This window comes from Castor canadensis, chromosome 16, assembly GCF_047511655.1.
Source record: "Castor canadensis chromosome 16, mCasCan1.hap1v2, whole genome shotgun sequence".
In the NCBI taxonomy this organism is placed as follows: Eukaryota; Metazoa; Chordata; class Mammalia; order Rodentia; family Castoridae; genus Castor; species Castor canadensis.
In genome coordinates, this window is record NC_133401.1 from 85,679,414 (window position 1) to 85,702,647 (window position 23,234).

The window sequence follows — 23,234 nt, forward strand, 5'->3', positions numbered from 1 at the left end:
TGGGGGGCGGCTCAGGTGTACTGAGTGTTTACTGGCTATTTAATACTTTAGTTCCTTACGTTTCTCATTTTGTCTTTGATTCTTTATTGAAGGAGGGCACATTTATTTCTCTATGTTCAAGGAACACAGCAGGGAATAGAACAATACATTTTCAGATTTTAAAAATGGAGCGTTTAATAAGAAAGAAACTGGATTTATACTTTTCTAATAGGAAGCAATTTCATTATAGGTTCAGATCACACCCCCCCATTTGCTGCTTATCCTGTCTGGAAAGTGAGTGTGGTAAGGGATCATAGTCAAATTTACTCCAATGATGTCTGGTCAACTCTTTAAGAATCCTTAAAAAGATTATCTTTTACATTTTCATAATGTTTTCTGAAAATGCCTTTTGTTTATTGTATGCCATGTGTTTGTAAGCCACCCAGTACTGTCAAGAAAAACTTCTACTCTCAATGTCCATTCTATTGGGGATTGATTTTTTATAAATCAGTTGCGGGGTCACTAATACTTTTTGCAGTATTCATTGTCTTCAGTTGTTGATTTTTTTCTTTTTTTTAGAGTGTTAAGAATCATTAAATACCAACTGCATAAAAAAAAAACACTAGCCATCTTGAGACAGAATTGCAATAACAGATGCCATCAGCTGGCTTAGAGCCTGGCATGCAAGTCTGTGCAGTGCCCTTTCCTACCTTTCAACTCTGTCCTCCTTCCCACCACAGAAAACACTCACAGTCTTGAATTTTGGGGTTATAGATTGATGCCTTTTCTTCTTGGTTTAATTGCATGTGGGCATTCTAGGACAGTACATGGCTTTGCATATTTCTGAATTCATAAAAGGGGAATCATACTATACTTTTCTGCATTTGTGAGAGCTTGTATTGATATATGTCATTCCTTCATTTTTACTGCTTTGTACTATTGCATTGTTTAAATATGCCACAATTTATTCATGATTCCCTAGTCAATGGGTATTTGTTATTTCCCCTATTTTTTGCTAATGCAGTCTGTGTTGCGGTAAAGATTGTTGTCTGCCTGGATTACGTATTCAATTTTAGTAAATAATGTTGAACTTTTATCCAGTGTTTTTCTTGCTTTACATTCACCAATAGTATTGAAGAGTCTACATCTCTCTCTGTTGGGAATTGGCAAACTTGTTCTTACAGTGTCAGGTGGTAACTGTCTCAGGACTTTGTTGAATCTGTCAGCTCTGCTTTTGTAGCTAGGAGACAGTTGTAGGCCTTAGGCACAGCTTTGTTCCAGCAAAACTTTATTTGTAAACCAAGACACCATAGTTTGCTTACCCTGACTTAGATCCTCAAACAGCTTACATTATTAGACTTACATCTTATCAATCTAGTCAAGGTGATCCCTTCCTGAGTACTTTACTTTTTACCCTGACTAAAGCTAGCGTTGTGCCCTGTTCATTGATTGCTGGTGTACTGTCCTCAGTGAGGTGTGTGCCTCTCTGGTTCATTTCCCTCTGCCATTGGATTATTTGTCTATCTTCTGCTGATTTATAGGAATACTTTTAATACATTACACATATACCTGTATAATAATAATATCTTTACTGTGCTGAAGATTGAATCCAGGGCCCTTGCATAGGCTAGACAAGCACCCTCCCATTGAGTTATACCAGCCCCTAGCCTTGTTTTTGACGCAAGTCCTTTTGGGTTTTTTTTTTTTTTAATTGTAAATATCTTCTGCAGGTTTGTAACTTAAGAAAACTTTTCTATTGAAAACTTTGTGATTTAATATTTAATGGATTAAATAACAAATTAGTCCTAAGTCAGGAAAGAATTTAAAACTCTCAGTTCTGAAGAAATTTTGAAGCATACTGAAGAGAAAAGAAAATGAAAATGTTGGACAACTAGTTAACAAGATGGTATGAGAGTGGCAGATGTGTCAAATTGAGTCCCAGAAAGAAAGAACACAATGTTCAGAGCAGAGGTGCTCCCTGAGGAGATTCCACCTGGAAATTTTTCTGAATCACAGAGGGTGTAAGTCTCCATAGCAAGCCCAGAATGTTCCAGTCAGAAATAAAAAATAACACTACTTTCACCACTGTTTAATCCCCAAACAGGAAATTTTCAAAATAGCTAGAGAAGAAAGATGACTTACAAAGTAATGTAAAACATCGATAGCTCACTTCTTAACAGTTGAAATGGAAAACAAAACATGATGGAGAATTATTCTGAAAGACTTGGGCAAAAATAACTCCCATCCCATTGTATATCAGCAAACCCATCTTTTAGGAACAAGGATGGACCAAAGAGATTTTCAGAAAAATGAAAGCAGAATTTTTATGACCATTAGATCTTTACCATGGATTTAAAATACATGTTTCTAAGTAATTTACAGATAAGAGAAGTCATCTTTAGGGAAACTTAAAAATAGAGCTATAAAATGAGTCTGAATGTAGTGGGCAAGCTGAGGTTGTATGTGGTCACGTCTCAGAAACCTGAGTGACCAACTGTCTGAAGAGCAGATCGCAGAGCACAAAGAAGCTTTTCTGCTTTTTGGCAACCATGGTGATGAAAGTGTAACAGCAAAAGGATTGGGACTGTAATGAGGTCTCTTGGGCAGAATCCCACTAAGGCAGAGGTACAGAATGTGGCTAATGAAGGAGGTGCTGATGGTGATGTCAAGGTTGCCTTTCCTGAGTTTTTGACAGTGATGCAGAAGGTGAAAGACAGGAAGCTGGAGAAACATCCTTGTGTTTGATCAGGATGGCAAGGACTGCGTTAGTGCAGCTGAGTTTCACCTTGCGATGTCAGGGTTTGTAGAGACGGTCACAGATGGAGAGGTTGATGGGATGGTCAAATAAAGTGTGAAGCACTGTGCATGTGACAGCAGGTGAAGACATTGTACAGTTGTCAGATTTCTTGTACGAACTCGTTTGCCTTTTCTTTGTAACTTATTTATAAAATGTTACCCCCTGCTGTCACAAAAAGTGTTCATGAACAGTAATTAGGACTTTATTCCTCCATGCTTTCTTCCCTATTGTCATTGCCTTGAAACTATTGGAAAAGTGGTCAAGTAGCATGTTGCATGTGGTCTACTCTGGATATATCTATGACCTTCCGCACATGTCAGTGTAGATGAGTTTGTCAAAGAAGGAATCTGGGCTGGGTCTTAAAGTAGCTTTCTCTAAGGACTGTCATTGTGTTGTCAAGTGGGGACCTGTTACTGCATGGACTGTGGACAGTCCACGTTTATGGAGCTATGCACTATTGTATTGAAATGCTGCATTTGTGCTAGCACATTTTCTTCTGCTGATAACTTGCTTTTTAAACTCTGTTTAGCCACTTATAAAAAAATCTGCTATGGCACAGTTTGCCTCAAATCTATTCCAATTTGCATATTTGTTTTCCAATAAGAAATTATAGTTTAAAGTAAATGAAGATAGAACTACCCAGTAATGGAAATGCAGCAGCAGATTTAACTCAAAGGAAATGTATTGAACAGCTCGGTTTAGAGCAAGGAACTGAACACGAACATGCACGCCGTAGCCCAGCACGGGAAAGCTGAGGTGGGCGATCACCTGAGCAGTCAGTCACTGGCTGAAATAGGGAAGTGGAATGAGGAGCAGATTGAACCCCACGACAGGAAGAAGAAGGAAACAGAAGAGAAATCAGTGAACTAAGAAGCAAATTTCACAGGAAAAAATCAAGTTAAATCTCCAAAAAGACTAGTAAAATTAACATCTCTCATGAGATTAAAAAAAGATTTTGCAAAGTAATATTAGCAAAAAGTGATGATAGATATGGCAAAAATTTAAAAGGTAAAGTTATTCATAGTGTTTTCTGAGGTCAACAAATTAAGAAACTTGATTAAATTCATGGAAATGAATAACGTGTTGAATTCACTCAATATTAAAAAAGTTAAAAGACCAGAAATTGTGGACTGGGATGTAGCTCAGTGGTAGAGCACTTGCCCAGCATTCGCAAGGCTTTAGGTTGTATTTCCAGTGCTGAGGGGAAAAAAAACCTGAAAAAGACCAGACCTAGAGCAAGATATTTCCAATACAAATCAACAACAACAACAAAACAAGCAAGGATCACTCTCTCAAAGAATCAATAAACAGTTCCTTAGGAAAATGATCAGTAGCTATAAACAGTCATCTTGCCCAAAACAAAGCACAGATGGCGCATAAGTGGAAAGGTGCTCAGCCCCATTACTATTAAGAGAGTGAGCTTAAAGACGTGGAACTCACTTTTATTGCCAGTAGACTGGCAGAAACAAGATCTCACAGGAGAATGTGGGTCATAGGGAATTCTTACATACTTCTGGTAGGTATATAAAAGTAATCCATTGGAAAGGGAATGGAATGAATCTGGTGTTTTCTTGTAAGGGTGAACTGTTTGAATACCTGTTGACCTGAAACTTGTACTCTTCCAGGTGTCCCTAGAAAACCTCCACTAGGACAGTGCAGCAGGTGCAGTGATGCTTGTAACATCATTGTTCACGATGATGGAAAGTGGGAACAGCACAAATTCTCATCACCTGAAGATGAGTAATATAATTACATAATTAAGTCATAGTATAGTTACACAAAGGAATATTATACAGCCATAACAAGGATGGACTACAGATGTACTTAATGAGCATGAATGTCAGAGGTGAGATGTTTAATGAAGAAAATCAACTTTCCGGAAGCTACATACAGTATGAAACTTAATGTCCCCAAACGAGTGGAACTATAGAAATACATTGTCTGGGAATCTGTGCATAAAGTGATAAGATTAAATGTGAAAAGAACAGCAAGCACCACATGCAGGATCATGGTATCTCTAGGTTGGGAGGTAAAGGGACAAGCTTAGGGCAGGGAACGGAAGCAGGTGCGACAATATCGGTGATATACTGGTTCTTAAGTTAGATGGGTGTCTTGTTACATTTGATTGGAATTATATACGGCTTCCATTTAAGTGCAGAAAGATCCAGTTGCAAAATCGAAGGCCTGCTTTTCTTCAGAAGAATATTGAGTGAAAGTTCAGATGGCTAAAGATGCCTGACTAGGAGAGCAGAAATAACAGTGATTTAATGGTATGAAATAGGTCCGTATTGAATAAATTAAGCCAGACCCACTTCTTCATTAGTATAAATTAAAGGACTTTTTATGCTTGGATGCATGATGTAGTTTTCATAAAATCACATTTCAGGCTTTCTAATACAGTGTCTGGAACATAGAAAAACTTTAATAAATGCTGTTTTTCACCCTCCTAGGAGGAATCTACCTGCCTTTACTGTAGTGCTTTCAAAAATAATTGTTTTACATTTCCACAATGCCTAACTCGCTCCAGTCTGTATATTGTGTGTAGTACTGCCCAGTCTCCTTTGTGCAAACCACTTCAGTTAGTGCTGAACAAAGAAAATTATATGCTCTCGTGGTATGTGCTTTAATTTAGATGCGTAATGGCTTTTAATGTTACAAAATAAGTTTATTATTATATTATGGTCTCATTTGTACTATTCTGCCTTGCTCTTTTGTATTTGTGATGATATGGTCATGGTTTACAAAACAATAATCCCTAAGAAATAGGTCATTAACAGTAGTTAACGATTACTCGTGATCTATGGTAATGACTGATTTCTTTGGGATTATTGCAGTTATAAACCATAATTACAGATTATTACAGCAATAATTATTTTGTTAAGGAAAAATGTTATGTTCTTGAACAGCTGCTAAACCAAGTGCCCTGAACATTTCAAAATAAATAGAAAAATGGAAATTTAGTATTATTATAAAATGAGATTTTAAAAAATTTGCAGAGCTGAAACTGCTCATATATTAGATTTATTTTTCTGAATGCAATTTAGATTTCTGTGTTTTCATGGCTGTTTAAACTTTGTGGGTGCAATTCTGTTACCAAAGTAAATTCTTTTTGATACATATTTAAGGACGTGATTTTATATACATACACACAGTTAAGTGAATACCAGAGTCAGGCAGAGTATCCTGTCTGTCATCTTTCATGGTTCCTTGCATAAGAGGTGCAGTGAGCTCAGTGTGGTGCAATGTGTTCATTGTGGTCCTCTTGCTGTGGATGGGGTGTCTCGATGTCGTGCTATCCTGTATCACTTGCAGGTTTGCTTCCTCTGCCTGCCTGTAACCACAGTTCATCTTAGTTTACACAAAAGGATCCCTCATGTATGAGACCCTGTAATATTTTTCTTTCTTTTTAGTTTATTTCTCAAAATAACTTCTTGGTATTTTTTATTTTGAACTCTGAGTTTAAAATTGTTGAGGCTTAAACGAATGGTTTAATGTTTATGAGAAATACTACCTCTTGTTTAGCTAAATATTAAAATTGTATTTGCTAGCTTAAGAGTGCTTTTATATTTCATTGTTTATTTCCAGCATGAATTCTGACTTGCTTAGCTCGTTTCTGAGAGTTAGGGAATACCTGCTTTTCAGTTTCTCATACAGCAGAAATCATTACATTCTAATAGGCGCTCTCTTTTTCTACATAAGTAAACTTCCATTCAGAACTTAACCATTTTTTTAGGAAAAATGCTTACAGTTTGTCATGCCATTTTTGCATGGCATTCTTTGGTATTAAAGCTGTCACTTCAAGCTACACTTAAATGAATTGAAGAACACAAATTTAAAACTTGAGAAATTTTGTCTTATGTGCAATGTGGACTGTTCCATTGTTAGACGGGGTGCTCATGTCATAATGAGGTGGGTGGATTTTTTTCTCCACCATATCTTATCTCTCACTAGACTTAAGTTTCTTGAGTATGAAATCTCTCCTCCTTCCCACCTTCCCCTAGACATGGACACACATGACTTTTATATTCTACGGAAGGTGACAGGTACTCAGCAACTGTTTTTTCTGAATATTTTTTACTTGGAATTTTTTTTTTTTCAGTTTGAAGGGCTTTTGGTTATTTTACAAGCCACATTAAATAATATATATAATATACGTCCAGGTGCAACTAGTTTTCACCTTTAAAAAGTTAAAAATTCTTAAATACTGTGTGATTCATTTTCTTGAAAAGCTTCTAAAGTAAGACAGAATGAATATACAGATGTAACATATTGATATCCTTTGTTTTTTTTGTAGTTATGATACAGAGCCATTGTTAGAGTAGTAATATAGCCAACATCTACTGAGCACTTTCTCACAGGGTTACAAATTCTGCGTGCAGAATACTGTTTGTGCTTGTTACAACCCTGTAAGCCAGGTGGTGTTACCATCTTTGTATTTGAAACTGAGGCAGTGGAACCCTAAGAGATTAAATAAGCAGTGTAATAAATAAGATTTGAATGTAGACTGTGCTTTTCTACTGCATCTGTTTTTTAAAGTAAATATTTATCTTCCAACAGAGAAATAAACTACAGAGAAAAAAATTGCATAGTTGGTGAAGTCTTTGTTTCTGTTTGAAGTAGGCTCATTTTATCAAGAACTAATTGGCATATGTTTCTGTTTAAATTAATGAAAACCTCCCAAAGTAAGTTTGCTTGTTTTAAACATAGTTGTTCAGCCAGTTTTCATTTCGTGTCACATGTTATTGATTTCATATTAAGTGCTTTGAAAATGAAAAGTAAGTCTGAAACTTCTCTGTAGAAGTGATCCAAAGGTATATATGCAGTCTCATCGGCGATCAAGACTTGGAAGTCAGCTGGAGGACCGTTGGGATTAGGACTGAGAATGCCTTTACTCTTAAGAAAGTATGACCTGGAGATTTCATCTCAGGGTCTGTCACGCCACCTGGCAGCTATGCTGCTTGAGAATTCTTCTTTACCAGACCTGAAAGGAAGTACAATTTAATGGCTTGAGATTGGAGTCCTGAAAATTCATGGCCTAGATTTGAGTCCTAGCTCTCCACTTTGTAATAGAGATTCATGATGTTAAACGAGTATCACTTTTGGTAACAGACACAACTTAAGAGTATGTATTGTATAGTAAGTTGTGCAAATGTTTGCCATTATTTTTAGTAATAATAAAGCTTCCTTTAACAACTGGTGCTAGGGTGGGCACATGAGTATAACCCTAGCACTCAGGACACAGAGGCAGGAGAATCGAGCATTCAAGGCCATCTTGGGCTACATAGCAAATTCTAGGCCAGTTTGAGCTATGTAGCAAGATACTGTCTCAAAAGACCAAGGGCTGGGAGTGTAGCTCAGTGGTAGAGCTGGACCTTGCCTAGCAAGTGCAAAGTCTGGATTTGATCCCTAGCACTGTCCAAAGGAAAAAAATCTAAATTGATAAAGCTTACAAGGGAAGTAATTATTTACATTTAAATAATATTTTTCACTTTGAGAAATAATTTATAGTAGGATATTTTAAAAATAGCCCATTAGGGCAGATAAAAGTATTACTCACCAAAAATTATGCAACATGACCTCAGACTCTGAGGAACAAAAGTGATGATTTATGAATTGGTAGTCATGTTCTGTAGGGTCACCGTGAACACCAGCATAACAGGTGCTGCAGGTGTCCTGTTAATGTGATCATCAGCCATCAGCCTATGCACAGACCCTTGGTTTCTATGTTTTTGTTTTTATTATATGTTGTTGGCTTGGTAACATTGGACTCACAGCCAGCACCACTTGCTGACTCATGCCTGGACAAAGCATGCCTAACACATGCATAGTAGATAGAGTATTAGCAGGCTTTTTTAAATTCAGGAGCACCACACGACACTTGGGCCATCTCAAACAGCAGTAACCAATAAAAAGGGTAAAAATTTTAAAAACATGGTAATAACTCGACCATGGAAAGAGTACTTGTTTATAGCGTGAACTGAAATGAGTGGTGTTACATTGCTCCACCTGAGCTTAGGACATGTGCACTGGGCAACTCCTGCACACCTATCTGCTGAGGATTTTGAGTGTTGATTTTTAGGTTACAAATAAATTTCATCAAGTGATGGAATCTGTAAATAATGAAGGTAATTGTACAGCATCTTGTGTGGAATATGCTTTGAGAAGAAGGTGCTTAAATTTAAGCAAGTAATGTACATAAAATTCCAGTGCTAATCTTTTCTTGTTTCATGTTACGTAGTCTGTGTCATAATTTCTTAATTCAGTAACCCGTGTCCATTCCTAACCATATACCAGATGCTTTCTTAGGCTCTGGAGATAAAACAGAGAACCATACAGACAAAAATACCTGTTCTAATGCAGTTTACATTCTATTGGAATTAGGTAATAATGAAGAACAAATCTATATTATGTTAGAAGATGATGCCAAAATTAAAAACAAAATGAGGTGGAGTAGGATATGAAATTCTGGGGGATTGTGTCCTGCGTATCTATTGCCAAAACTTTGTGATGATCAGTTACTGGTTGCTTTATGCAGGAGTTTTCTATAACTCTAAGAAGAAAGTATAAAAGTCAATCTTCATGGCTTTGTTAGGTGATTGTTTCTTAGACAGGACCCAAAACCAGACAGCAATAACAAAAACTAGATAAGTAAGTCTACGTCCGAATAAAAAAATTCTGTACATTAAAGAATACCAGCAAGAAAGTGAAAACATGATCCACAGAATGGGAGGAAACATATGCAGATTATCTGAGAATGTATAAAGAATGTTTACACCTCTATAATGAAGACAGCAATTAAAATGAACAAAGGATTTGAATAGACATGTCTCCAAAGAAGGCATACATGTAGCCAGTAAACACATGAAAGGATGTTAACATCTTTAGTCATTAGGGAAGGGCATTTCACAATTACAGTGAATTACTATTTTCACACCCACGAAGATGAATACAATAAAAAAAAGACAGATAGTAACAAGTGTTGACAAGAATCTTAACAAGTTAGAACTTCATGTGTTTCTGGTGAGATTGTAAAATGGTTCAGCTGCTACAGGAGACGTTTTGTGAAGTCTTCAATATGTTCAAAGGAGAGGAACCATATGACCCAGCATTTCCACTCCTAGGTATACCCAAGAGAAAAGCAAACGTATCTCCACGTAAGAAGTTTATACAAAATGTTCATTGCAGCATTATTTGTCATAGCCAGAAGGTGGAAACAATCCAAACACACACCAACTAAGAGAATGAGTAAAACGTGGCATATCCAAATAAAGAATGAAGTAAGTTAGTCATATATAGTACCACATGAATCCACAAAGACCACATACTTTATGGCTCTGCATGTGACGAAACCAAAGAAAGGTAGAGGGGCCTCGGGCTGGGAGTGGACATGGAGCAACTACTGGGTGACTGTGGGTTTGTCTGGGGAGACGGGAAACGCTCAAGCAGAAGAGCACCTGCCTAGCAAGTATGAAGCCCTGAGTTCAAGCCCCAGCACTGCCAAAAAAACAGTTTTAAAATTTTGTAGTGATGATTGTACAACCCTGTGAATGTACTAAAAACTATTGAGTTCTATCTTTTAAGAAGGTTAGTTGAATGATGTATGAATTATACTACAGAAAGCTGTTTTGAGAAGTGACAGATTCATGAGTCTGAGCTTCCCAGTAGAGCAAAGGATTGTTGAAGTCACAAGGTTCATCATTGTGCATGTTGAACTCAGATTCTGATAGAGGTGTAGTCAGAAGAGTGGCGGCCGGGTATTTGAACCAATACCTTGAAAAAATAAGGGGCAATAATCTGCGGGAGAGCAGACAACTGCATCAGTAAAGAGTATTAATAGCTTGATGACATGATGGAGGGAGAATGTTCTGGAAATGGGAATAAGGAACATGTTCAAGACCCAGGATGCACAAGGCTTGGAAGACAGAGCAGCTCTACTTTTAGGGTATCGTCATGTTGGTCCTGAAGCACTGAAGTACATCTTTCTCAATGCTCAGTTTCCTACCTGGCCTTTCTCTCCTCTGGTCCTTTTCACTGAGTGTGTATGCCCTGGAACCTGAGTGATTTGTTCAGTTTTTTTGTTTCAGATTAAGGGATGTATATACTTGCCAGATTACGTTTCATTTATTATTATTGTACTGGGGGTACATTGTGATATTTACAAGTGTTTACGCTATATCTTTGTTAAATTCACCTCCTCCATCATTCTCCTTTATCCCCCTTCACCCATTCCTATAATATTTTAACAGGTCGTATTTTTCCATTTTTGTACATGAATGCATAATATGTACACCATATTCATCCTCCTACACACTTTCCATATATCCTCATAGAGTATATTCCTGAGTTACAGGAGATTTGTCTTAAGGCATGTTTGGTCATTGTAGTGTAACCATGGCCATTAATATCTGCAGGAAAATAGGAAAATGTGTTCTCCCAAATTTATTCTTCCTAAGTCTTCTAACAAGAACAAGTAACCTATTTCTTGACTGTTCAACAAACTAACCCAGTAGTCAAACAAGGAATTACATGGTGAAGATCTCAGATTCTACAAAATAATGCATAAAATACAAAGGGAATAAATTTTGTAGCATGTGTTATGCTCCAGGCAGAAGCAATTTCAACATGACCACACTGCACCACCGTGACAGTGATATTCAGAAAAGTGTCATGGGCCACAAGTCCTTTCTCATCCAGGGCCTCCCTGTGTGGCTTAGGCTGGCCTCAGACTCACAGTCCTTCTGCTCTAGCATCCCGAGGGCTGGGGTGCAGGCAGGTGCCGCCATTTATGGCCCATAATAGTGCTTTTAGATTGACTAACAGACCTGGTCCTAGACATTACATTTAGTTTTTTGTTACCAAATTTAACTTTTATCCTAACTCTTCATGGTAGGTATTTTTCTCCATTTTGCAAATGAAGGCTTTAAGACTGGAAGAGGTAAATGACTGATGCAAAGTCATGGCCCAGTATCGAGCTAGGTGCAAGAGCAGTCTTACCTGACTGTTATAGTTACACTGCCTTGGGACACTTAAAGCCCAACTCTCCACCATCTTTTAAGAACTGAGCTCACAATAATTACTTGTTTGGAGGAATTAATCACTTTACTCCTTTTGTAATTTTCTGAAAGTGAGTTTATTTCTATTGATCTGTCTTAGCTTTTTTCCTTTCTTGTGTGTATTAGGGCGCCTTGCATGGCTGGTGTACTTGGTTGGCACAGTTGTGGGAGGAAGACTGACATACACCAGTACAGATGAGCATGATGCTATGGATGGAGAGCTGTCCTGTCGGTAAGTCATGGGCACACAGTGTGCAGGAATTTAGTTACTGAGTTAGTGTGCTTGGCCTTTTGAGAAAAGTACTTTTTATTGATCAGAAACTCAAGGTTTAGTAATTCTAGAAGCTGAACCTTTAACAAATGATAGACTCAGATATTCTTTAGAATATATTGTACGAACTTTTGTAAATGCCACAATGTACCCCTACCTAATACAACAATAAAATAAAGAAAAATATTCTTTAGACATTTGCACAAATACTATAATCAGTATTTAGGCTGTTTTTGTTTGTTTGTTTGTTTAGTATCTGATAAAGCACACAAATTGGTATGTATTAGCATGGTACCAAAATTGGGATGACATACTTCTGGTCAAAAAGTAACAGGTAGACAAACATGGTAGTCTATGGCTATAATCCCAGAACTCAGGAGTGTTGCACGTTTGGGGCCATCCTGGGCTGCATAATGAGCCCCTTACAAAACAAAACAAAGCCAAAATGTAGTCAGTTATTCAGCATAGCCTTTCCTTATGATTATCGACTAGAGCTCTCACCCGATGATCACAGCCATAATGAGAAGCAATTGGATTCTTCACATTTCAGTTCTAAACTGAGAATTCCTAAATGCAAATAATATGAATGAGTTGGTAGTCCATATGTTTTAATTTATTTTTTAATAACATCTTTCTTTACAACAGTCATGCTTTTTTGTTGTTGAGGGCTGAAAATTCAGATGTAAAGAAAATTTGGAGATTGCTGTTACCCTTTTGGTAAAGGTCCTTTAAGTCTTTTAAAGAATGTTATTAGCATATAATAGTTGTGTAGGGGTATTCATTGTGACATTTACATATGTATTTACAATGTATCTTGGTTTGATTCACCTGCTCCATCATTCTTCCTCTTCCCCTCTTTTCCCCACTTAGAACAATTTCAATGAGTTTCATTGTTCTGTTATGTTTCATTGTCTTTATAATTAATGTTTATGGGCATTTGTAAACTACATGTGTATTTTCAACTTTTTTAAAACAAAAATTATTACAGTGTTTTCTAAACTAAAATGGAGATGATATCTCACTGGAAGCTATTGTAAGAATCAAATAAGTTAGTATTTTTACATGCTTAGAAAAATGCCTGACAAATAATGAGCACCCCCCCCCCGCCCCGCTTTTTCTTCTTTAAATCAAGCACAGTATTTGTGAGCATTTAACCTAGATATTAAGTAGTCTAAGCTCAAAAGAGTGGAGTTTGGGAAGCATTTTAGATTTTGGATTTTTAGGCTGGAATGTTCATCCTGTAAGTCTGTGCAAAACCCCTGAAAGCCAACCACTTCTTATCTCAGGCATTTCAGATAAAGGATATTCAATCTACAGCACTTCTACCCATACCTAAAGATTATAGCGTTACCATTTTCCAGCTGCTCCTCGCAAGATAATAAGGTTGTTACGGTTGCTGTTTTAATTTGTATTCCTTTGGTTACTTGTAGCATCAGACATTCTTTTGCACTCATGTTTTTGCCATTTGTGTTTTTCCTTTTTGATTTTTCTGTCTGTCCATATCAATTCTGTCATTTACTTGATATTCTTTTGTGATTTTCAGTTCTAATTTATCTGTAACACTCAGTATATATTAAAGATCATAATATTTTGCTATTCAAATATTAGCAATACTGCCATGCTTCCCTTCTAGTGGTTTGAAATGCCATTTATATCCTACACAAAAGTCTTAACATCTTTTACAGGCCCTTGGTACTTTCCCACTGTCCTCAAAGTCTGTTGTCACACCACTGTCACACTAATGAAGTCTTTAAAATCTTTGCATTTATTTGTCATAGTCTTCCTCATTATTAAATGTATTCTTAAATGTTTGATTGCTGTAATTTTGAATAGAAATTTTCTTTTCATTCCTTTTCAACTTTACACTATCTTTTTAATAAAACTTGAACTTGAATATTCATAAATATTTAGTTTTATTAGTATTATTTTCTACACCAAATTAAGTCACTTTAAATATGAATAATAGTTGTTTTGGGGACTTCTTAAAATACTAAATGAATTGAAATATTTGTCTTTAAAAAACCTCTATTGGCATATAATAGTTGTAAGGTGGATATATTGTGATATTTACATATATGCTTACAGTGTATATTAGATTTATTCTCTCCATCCTTCCCCCTCTTTCCCCCTACCCTCCTTCTTGGAACAATTTCAGTAGGTTTCATTCTTCTATTTTTATATGTGAATACTAAATACATCCACCATATTCGCCCTCATTCACCGTTTCCTTTTGCCTACCCTTCTCACACAGGTGCCTACCCCTGGGAAAGGCCTGTGTTACTCCGCTGCTGTTCATTTTTTTTCCTAAGTGTATATTGATAGTCCAGGGGGGGTTTCACCTTGGCACTTCAGGCCTGTATATATCATGCTTTAATCAAATTAACCCCCCCATTACTTACTTTTCATCGATCACCATGCTTTCCTAATATTCAACGGCTTACAGTACAGTGCATTGTATTATATTCATATATGAATATATGTATGTATATATTCATTATTATTCATTCTGTAACATTTTCTTTCCTGCTTCCCATAGTCCCTCAGACAGGCTCACAAATACAATTTTGTTCTCTCTCTCACTATGTGTGTGTGTGTGTGTGTGTGTGTGTGTGTGTGTAGATAGATAGATAGCCATTTATATATCTCTACATACATTTAACTTAAAGGTCTACCTTCCACATATTAGGGAAAACATGTGACCTTTGAGTTTTTGAGCCTGGCTTGCTTTGCTCAACATGATGTTCTCCATTTACCTGTAAACAATGTAATTTCATTCATCTTTAAGGCTGAATAGAACTCCACTGTGGATATATTCCTCATATTCTTAATCCATTCATCAATCATGGAGCATCTGGGCTATTTCCAAAGCTTCGGTATTGTAAACAGTGCTGCAGTGAACATGAGTGTGCAATCTGTTGTATCCTGGAACACATTCCTTTGGATATATGCCCAGCAGTGGTATTGCTGGATCCTGTGGTAGTTCTATTTTTATTTATTGAGGGACCTCCATATTGCTTCCATAGTGTTGCACTAATTTACATTTCCTCCAGCACTGTAGAAGTGTTCATTTCCCCCACATCCTCGCCAGCATTTATTGTTGTTTGTGTTATTGATGATGGCCATTTTGACTGGGGTGAGGCAGAATCTCAGTGTCATTTTGATTTGCATTTCCTTTAAGGCCAGGGGTGTTGAACTTATTTCTTCATATGCTTATTGGCCATTTGTACTTCTTTTGAGAATGTCTGTTAAGTTCATTTGCCCATTTATTTAGTGGGCTGTTGATTGTTTGAGAGGTTAGGTTTTGAGCTCCCTGTATATTCTACTTATTAATCCCTTGTCAGAGGTATAGCTGGCAAAAATTTTCTCCCATTCTGTTAGCATCTCTTCATTCTGGTGACCATTTCCTTTGCTGTACAGAAGCTTTTTAATTTCTTGTAGTCTCATTTGTCAATACTTTCTTTTAATTACTGAGCTATTGGAGTTCAGTTCATAAAGTTACTATCTATGCCAATGTGGTCCAGTGTGCTCTCTGTTTTTTCCTGGATTAATTTCACTGTTTCAGATTTCACATTAAGATCTGTAATCCAAATAAAAATTACCTTTTTAAGATGACATTACACGCTTAGAAAAACTGAAAGTAAGTAATTATTTTGTTAAAGTTAGTTCCTTTTTAAAAAGTTTTTATCATTAAGCAGAAAAAATACATACTTGGCACTATTTCTTGAGAAAATCTGTAATAGGAATTAAAACAGGTATTTATTTGCCAATTAGAAAAAGTTAGTCTTTTTTTTTTCTTTTAGTAACTAACATACTTGACTTCAGATGAGATTTATCTTGTGTGCTAGCCTGCATTCTCAAGGAAGCAGAACTTGATGGGGCAGATGGTGGCGTTTTCAGAGAAGAAGGCAGATAAGGGTGAGCAAATGGGAGAGGGCAGAGCACCGCCAGCCTCCGTGCTGTGGGCCCTCGTCTTGGTGACTTGCCTCGCCTGCCTTGTCCTTTGCTTTAGAGCACAAGTTGCACCTGCAGTGCTGTGGGTGTCCTTGTAGATGTGTGCACAGAGATGAAAGAGTCTGGGTTGCCTGTCGCAGTTTCTCAGCTGAGGTTGTATGAAGGACCTCTGCCTTTTTGCTTCTGCTCTTACATATAAACAAGGTATCCTTTTTGCAGTCTGTTTTGTGGCACATTTGTTTTTGTGCTTTTTGTTAGTTTTTTCACAGTTTAAAATAGCCCTGCAGTAGTGCAGAAGTACTGTGTAGTGTTCCTCAACATGGAGAAAATAGGTGGGATGGAGAAAGCTCTGCTCCTCTGTGAGTCTCAGTACTGTCGACTGTGAGGGCAGTGGTGATAAACCAGCAGTGTGTATGCAATAAGGTGTCTGAACAGACGTACACACAAAACAAGGATAGGATGCATTGATGAAATTGCGACCAGAGGCTTATAGGAACCTGGCCTTGTATTTTCCCAGGAACAGTGATTCAGTGTTCACAGATCAGTTGTTCTCCATGACTGTAGAGAATAGAACTACCCCGAAGAATGAGCAGCAACTGTATACAGTGGGGCATTACTGAGAAACACAGAGGCCACATAAGAGTCACTGTGGTCAACTTGTTGGACAGGTCTTAAATGGTCTCCTTGTTTCCTCTTTGCAGCCAGAGTCACCTTTCTGGATATAAAACTGATTAGTTTGCTACTTTGCTTATGCTCTGGAATGACATTCCATTGCTTTTTTTTTTTAAAGCTTAAATTGTGTTTTAATACATTGATGCTGCATTATTGCTCCATTTATCAAAAGAACTCCAAATTTAAGGTTTCAGAGGCAAATCAAACATAGCACACCGATACAGCATGGCACAGCATGTTCCCTAAGATAGGCAAGGTAAGAGCTGCTGTCAGACCTGCAGCATGCAGCACCTCTGCTCTGAGAATGTAGTATGCCTGTTGAGAAAGGCCATGAACAGCAATATCATAGACACAAAAGGGTCATACCCAAGAAAAAAGTGAAGGCAAGTCAACAGGAGATTTAAAAAATATATGCGTAATAAAATAAAAATCTCTAAGAAAACGTGTCCTCCTTAGGACAAGAGGAGGTAATAGATAGATGTAAGAGAACTATATGTCTGCTGTCTGTGACCTCTGGACATGTACCTGAATTCTTACCTGGGAACGAATGGAGAAATGGTAGTAGATCACCGGGGATGTTTTGGTTTTGTTGCATCTGTAGCAGTGTCTCTGGAGTTGAGGGGTGTAAGGATGAGAAGCAGATAAAACAGGGTAGACAAGAAGAATAATTATCAAGATTAATAGGGCTCTGATCCATTTTGCTATGGATCCAAGCCCTGAAAAGTCACATTTAAAACTTCAGAAATGCACTGCACAGAATTGGTTGGGCAGTATACCACACAGAACTGATCTGTTCAGTACGCCTCCCATGCACTCCGCCTCCAAGCACACTCCCTAGAATAGCACAGGCAGAGAAGAATTGGGAGCAATCCCTAGCACTTGCCAGAGTAGAGTTCTGACAAGTTCAGAGAGAGTTCCTCTTTTAAGGATTTTAGAAAACAACTCTGCAACTTTATTGGTATTGGCAATGTTTGTTTGGGGCAACTTCGACTCTAGGAGCTGCTAGGTTGGATGCAGGAGGAGTTCCACCAATTGTTCCATTTCCTTCCACTGTGGAACGTGGCCAAGCATTCAGTCCCAAGGTTCCATCTGTCATTGTAGTGACGGATCCTGAAGGAGCTGGGGTATCGGCTGGCATAGGAGCAGGGAGAGCTGAGCACACTCTCATGCGTATTTCTCACTGTTTCAGATCAGGGAAGTTTCTCTTGAATCCTTCCTTCTGTTACTACTACGTTTCTTCTCGATGCCACTGCGTTTCTTCCTCATAGCACGTGTTGTCCTCCTGCTGTGTGAGCTCCAATTGTTTTCATTTGTAGTGCAGCTCTTCCACTCTGAAGTACCTCATCAGATCCTGCATTGTTAATGTGACCCGGTGCTCATGGTGAGCTGCCTCCATCTGTATTTTGTTTCTCATAAGCCTCCTGGATGTTTCCATCCACTTGGTCCTGCTGCTGTCTCTCTCTCAGTGAATACCTTCCAATGCATGGCACACTAATACTCAAAGGAGCCACGCTGTGCAGATCTGGGTGGTTGATCTCACTCCATTGTTAGCAGGAGCCTTTACTACATCTGTCCGGAGTTTTCTGAGGAACTGGCTTCTCTGAGAACTCAACTGTCCCTTTTTCCTGTGGGCCTTCCTGGATCATCCCCAATGATCACAGCCCTCTCCAACAGTTCGGTGGACATGTACTGAAGGTTCTGACCTAAGGGATGCACTCTGGCAAGCAAAGTGCACGTGCTGCTGCTCTCCATGGAGGCCGTGTTGCCCAGCTCTGAGTCGGCAACCTGCCTGCTTCCGAGCAGGCAGCACCAAAGCCTTCATCCTTGGAATGGGAACTTCACCTCCTTGCCATACCTCTAGATAGTTTCCTCATGTCCTTTTCAATGATGACAGGGAAAGAGCACCCTCAAAGGGATGGCCACATTGGGTAAAGGTCTTCTCTCCTGATTCCTTGAAATTTGTCAGGTCAATAGTTGAGCCTTGTTTTTGGTTGCTGACCTTTTGCCCATTGCAGGTATTGGCAGTGGCTGCTGTTCCTGCTACTGGTGATGCTGGTGCTTCTTTGGAATAGGGTTTTGTTTCTTGGATTTGCAGGTTTTCTTCTGCATTTTTGCACCCCTCTACTGACAATTCATTCCGCAGAGTAAAGGCGCCCTCCATTGTTCTTCATAGATAATGTTCCATGGATTGAAATCAACGTGACTTATCAGGCTTTTCTTGATGTGGCTCCTGCCTTGCTCGTTGTCCTTATCTGGTGCCATTGATTGCTTTATGGAACAGTTTCTAAGTGAGCCACTTCTTCTTCTCTCTCTACATGGTTACTCATACTTCTGTTTTTTTTCAACACTTTCTTTGACCTGCTCTATTTCCAGAATAGTAAGCCCTTGCTGATTTCTTTATACCATATTCTAATCATCTGTTTGTTTTTCCTTATATTATAAATACATAACATGTAGAGGATGGGTATATATATATATATATATATATATATATATATATATTCACATACATATGTCTTACCCAGTGTTACATTATAAACAGCTAATACACACTTGGCATATGGTGGATCCTCGAGTATTTGTTGACTTAATGAATACTTATTAAACTGGGTTTCCAGAGTAATTCAAAACCAGTTATCCAATATCTGTTTCTTCATATTTGAAATGATATGCATATACTTGGATGAAAATTATGTGATGATTTATCTATGCTTTTAACAAAAATAAAGTAAAATTAGATGTGGACAATAAATTGAAACTGCCAGTGAATAGTGTGTGTGTGTGTGTGTGTGTGTGTGTGTGTGTGTAAAATATAAGCACTTGTGTTCTGCACATGTTAAAGTGGCCACAAGTTTTGAAGGACACTGATGAAGACTGATAGTTGTCCCCTGTATTTCTCCTTGCTTCCTTCTGTTGTAATAGTATCCTGGTTGTTTCGCTGGGTAAGTGGCCATTCTGAATAAAGACTAGATTTATTAGATGGTCTGGCCGTAAGGTATGATTAGTGATTATTTTGTGGGCACTTGGACATAAGTGAATGTGGTGTATGCATCATATGTGGCGGTTATGGCTGGAACTGAAGAAGCCATCTTCGGCTACAGGTGCCTGTGGAGTCAAGTTAACAGCAGGATAGAAGGAACCTGAGCCCCAACCAGCCCTGGAGCACTGCCTTGGAGTTTTGCTTGAGAGAGAAATAACATCTCTATTGCTTAAGCCATTGTAAATGTGGATTTCAGGCACTTGCAACTGAACCTGTACAAAATTTTTTTGACAAATGGATGGTGTGCCCTCCTGAGAATTCTCTCCTACTTACCTGCTTGGACATCATTGCCTCTTAGGCAAATGCAAGTCACTAGTATATAAGTTATAAAGGCACCCCCAGAAAGCTGTCACGAGTTGTAAAGGCACCACCCTAACAAACCAAATTGCTTGCACATCTTCCTTGGGTGAGGAGGTTTAGCAGGGGAAGGGAGGACTTGCTGAACACAGTTGAAAGCAAGACATGTACGTCTTTCTTACATTGCTGTTGGGTCACCTGATCCAAAGACGGATTTAACTTAAAATGATGCCAACAGTCTGCTAACTCACTAACGCTCAGACTTTAATTTAAAAAGCCAAATTAGAGGATAGACACATCTTCTTAGTAATCTAATTCTTCAACAGATTCTCTGTCATGAATCTTAGCAATACTGAGGAATTTGGTATATGAAGGATACTTTTAGCAAGTATTTTAATAAAACATAATCACTATAAAAATGGTTGTCAGGTGTATGAACACTTTCATGATATGTACCACTTTCTTTTTAAAAGTTCAGATACTATGACTTAGACATTTTCTTTGTGGAAGTCTTAGGGGGCTGAGGAGAGAACAATAGTTATATTTCATTTAAAAATAGAAATTGATATTCAAAACAAAATGAATGAATTTTGGCATAGTTTAATGTTACGCAACCATTAAAATGCTTCAGAAAATTATTTAGTAATATAAAACATTGATCAAGATATGCTCAGTAAGGATCGTGGAAAAGCCAGTGAGTGCACACATGAGTCTTGTGTGCAGGGAAACAGAGTTGGACAGTGAGCAAAACTTCGGCCCTATAGAAACGGGTGGTCCTGCAGCCACAGCAGCTGTCTGGAAAGATAGCATGGGGTTTTGTCTGCCTGTCAGTGATTGTAAGTCACATGCAGCTTTACAAAGGCAAATGTACAAAGTGAGATCCAGGCACAGCTGTGCTGTTACACAAAACTCAAAAAAGAAAAAAATTTAAAAATTGTCTCAAGAAAAAAACATGGTTATCACAACTAAGAGACAAATGAAAACTAAGGGAAATTATTTATAGCTCAGTTGTAGACAAGGGTTCAGTTCTCTAATACATAATTATAGAAGCCAGTAGTAACAAGATATCCTGATAGAAAAAGCCAGCCATAGAAAAGAGCACATATACCTCACACACACGGAAAACGTTAACTTTACTACATGACATCAAAACAAACTCAACCTACACTGAGAGGCCTTGCCACTTCTCAATTCTCAGATTTTCAGAGATTCTGAAGTGTTTTGTGTGTGTGTGTGTGCAGAATATAAAATAATATATGTGTATGTATGGGCAGTAATGATAAAAACGTATATTGTAAAAGCACATGTGAAAGACTCAAGATTAATTGCATCATTTTTGTCACACATACAAAAAAATAACATAGGGCTGGGCATGGTGGCCGATTACTGTAATCACAGCTACTTAGGAGGCAGAGATCCTGGCTAAAATGTGAAACACCATCTCAACACATGCCAGGCATGGTGGCATAGGTAGGAGGATAGAGGTTTAAGGCCAGCTCAAGCAAAAAGAGTGTGACCCTATCTGAAAAGCAACTAAAGCCAAAAAGGGTTGGAGGCATGGCTCATGTGGTGTAGAACACTTGCCTAGCAAGCATGAAGCCCTAAGTTTAAATCCCAGTACCTCCAAAAAAAAGAAAAAGAAGTAAACAGCCTTGGAGTCCATCGATAGGAGAGTGTTTGAAGACATCATGGTCCACTCGTCCAGTGGAATGTTAAGTAGGTGCAAAAGAGTGAGGAAGCTCTTTATGCCTGAGACATTGTTAAACAACAAAGACTGGGCTTAAAACCATCCCAGAGTGTGCTCCCTGTGTGCAGAGGGTAGGACAGACAGCATACAGTCCCATTTACTTTCTTAGGAGAATATGCAGTTTTACAAAAACATGTCTTTTGCAAGGACACGTGAACCATAAGTGATGTGTGTACATTGTTCAAGTGGAGCTGCTAACAGAAGGAGCCAGGTAGGTCAGGGCTGGGCAGCTCCTTCCTCAGCAACCCAATGGCCTCTCTTCCTATCTAGCTCCTTAAAAAAATTATTATATATATTTGGAAGCACTCACCAGGAAATTTTAGTGAAAATGGGTAATGTAGGATTTCTTTTTTGAGAAGTCAAGACTTTTCATATTTACATTAAGTTTTTCTCTAGGAAATTTAACCTAACTTTCAGTTTCTAAAAGTAGTTTCTAATAATAATAAAGAGAAAATTTATGATTTTTCCTATAACTAGTAATAGTTAAATTATACTTTTGTGTTGAAAATGTTTGATTTTGTCAAGATCATCTTCTGGGTTTTTTGGGGTTTTTTTGGTAAAACTTTTGCAACTCAAGTGATACAACCTGATAGAGACAGTTCTTGATATTTTGTTTAATTTTGAGTAATGCAATCCTAAAATGGTTTTTAAAAAATGAAATACAAAGCTACATCCAGTATTATTCTGTTATCAAAAACATATGCACACATTTACTTATATATATATGTACAGTGAATATATTTGTATATATATGCCATATATCTATATATATAAACTTTAGTAAAGAAATATCTGTATGTTAATGTATACGTTTATACTGATATGTACATATGTGGATATCTTAGATGAAAAAGACTAGAAGGATTTAGACCAAATTATAGTGCATTCCAGAGGTAAGATTTCCTCTGATTAAAGCAACATTTCCTTTATATGGTTTTGTGTGTTCTCACTTTTTAGAACCATTACCTGTTAGAAAAATGTTTTTGCTGTTCTGTAAGACTCTGTACTGAAGCAGTTTTTCTCTCGTGGAAAGCGTTTTCCAGCTGATCTCTCTTATGGATACCAGATTGCCTCAGTCTTCCAATGAGAAAATAGAGCTTGCAGTACTGTGGTTCTTGGATCAGTTTCGTAAAACCTACGTTGGTGATCAACTTCAGAGAACATCAAAGGTAGGTTTTTATGACTAGAAATGTTTTTAAATGCTGTTGAGTTTGAAGAAAGGTGTACACGCATAACAGCTGTGAGCTGAATGATGTATTTGGTGGATTTCTACAAAAGAAACTTAATTGATCAGTTGAGCTCTTTTGATGAATTGGTATTGAAATGCCATGCAGAATTTGCTTGTTTTCTACCTAGATATACTATTTTAAATGAAGGTTGATTGGCAGAGAGGTAGTAAGTATTTTTACATGGACAGTCCTTAAATA

At 37.7% G+C, this 23,234-nt stretch overlaps 1 protein-coding gene across 10 annotated transcripts in view; it reads left to right on the forward strand.

The window, feature by feature from the left end:
• Ranbp17 (RAN binding protein 17) overlaps positions 1-23,234 on the forward strand; it is a 281,635-nt gene that overhangs the window by 47,436 nt on the left and 210,965 nt on the right. For all 10 annotated transcript variants that reach the window (XM_074057769.1, XM_074057776.1, XM_074057770.1 and 7 more), the window contains 2 exons: positions 11,956-12,061; positions 22,841-22,976. In XM_074057769.1, coding sequence (XP_073913870.1) covers positions 11,956-12,061; positions 22,841-22,976 — 242 coding nt within the window. The remainder of the gene's footprint in view (positions 1-11,955; positions 12,062-22,840; positions 22,977-23,234) is intronic.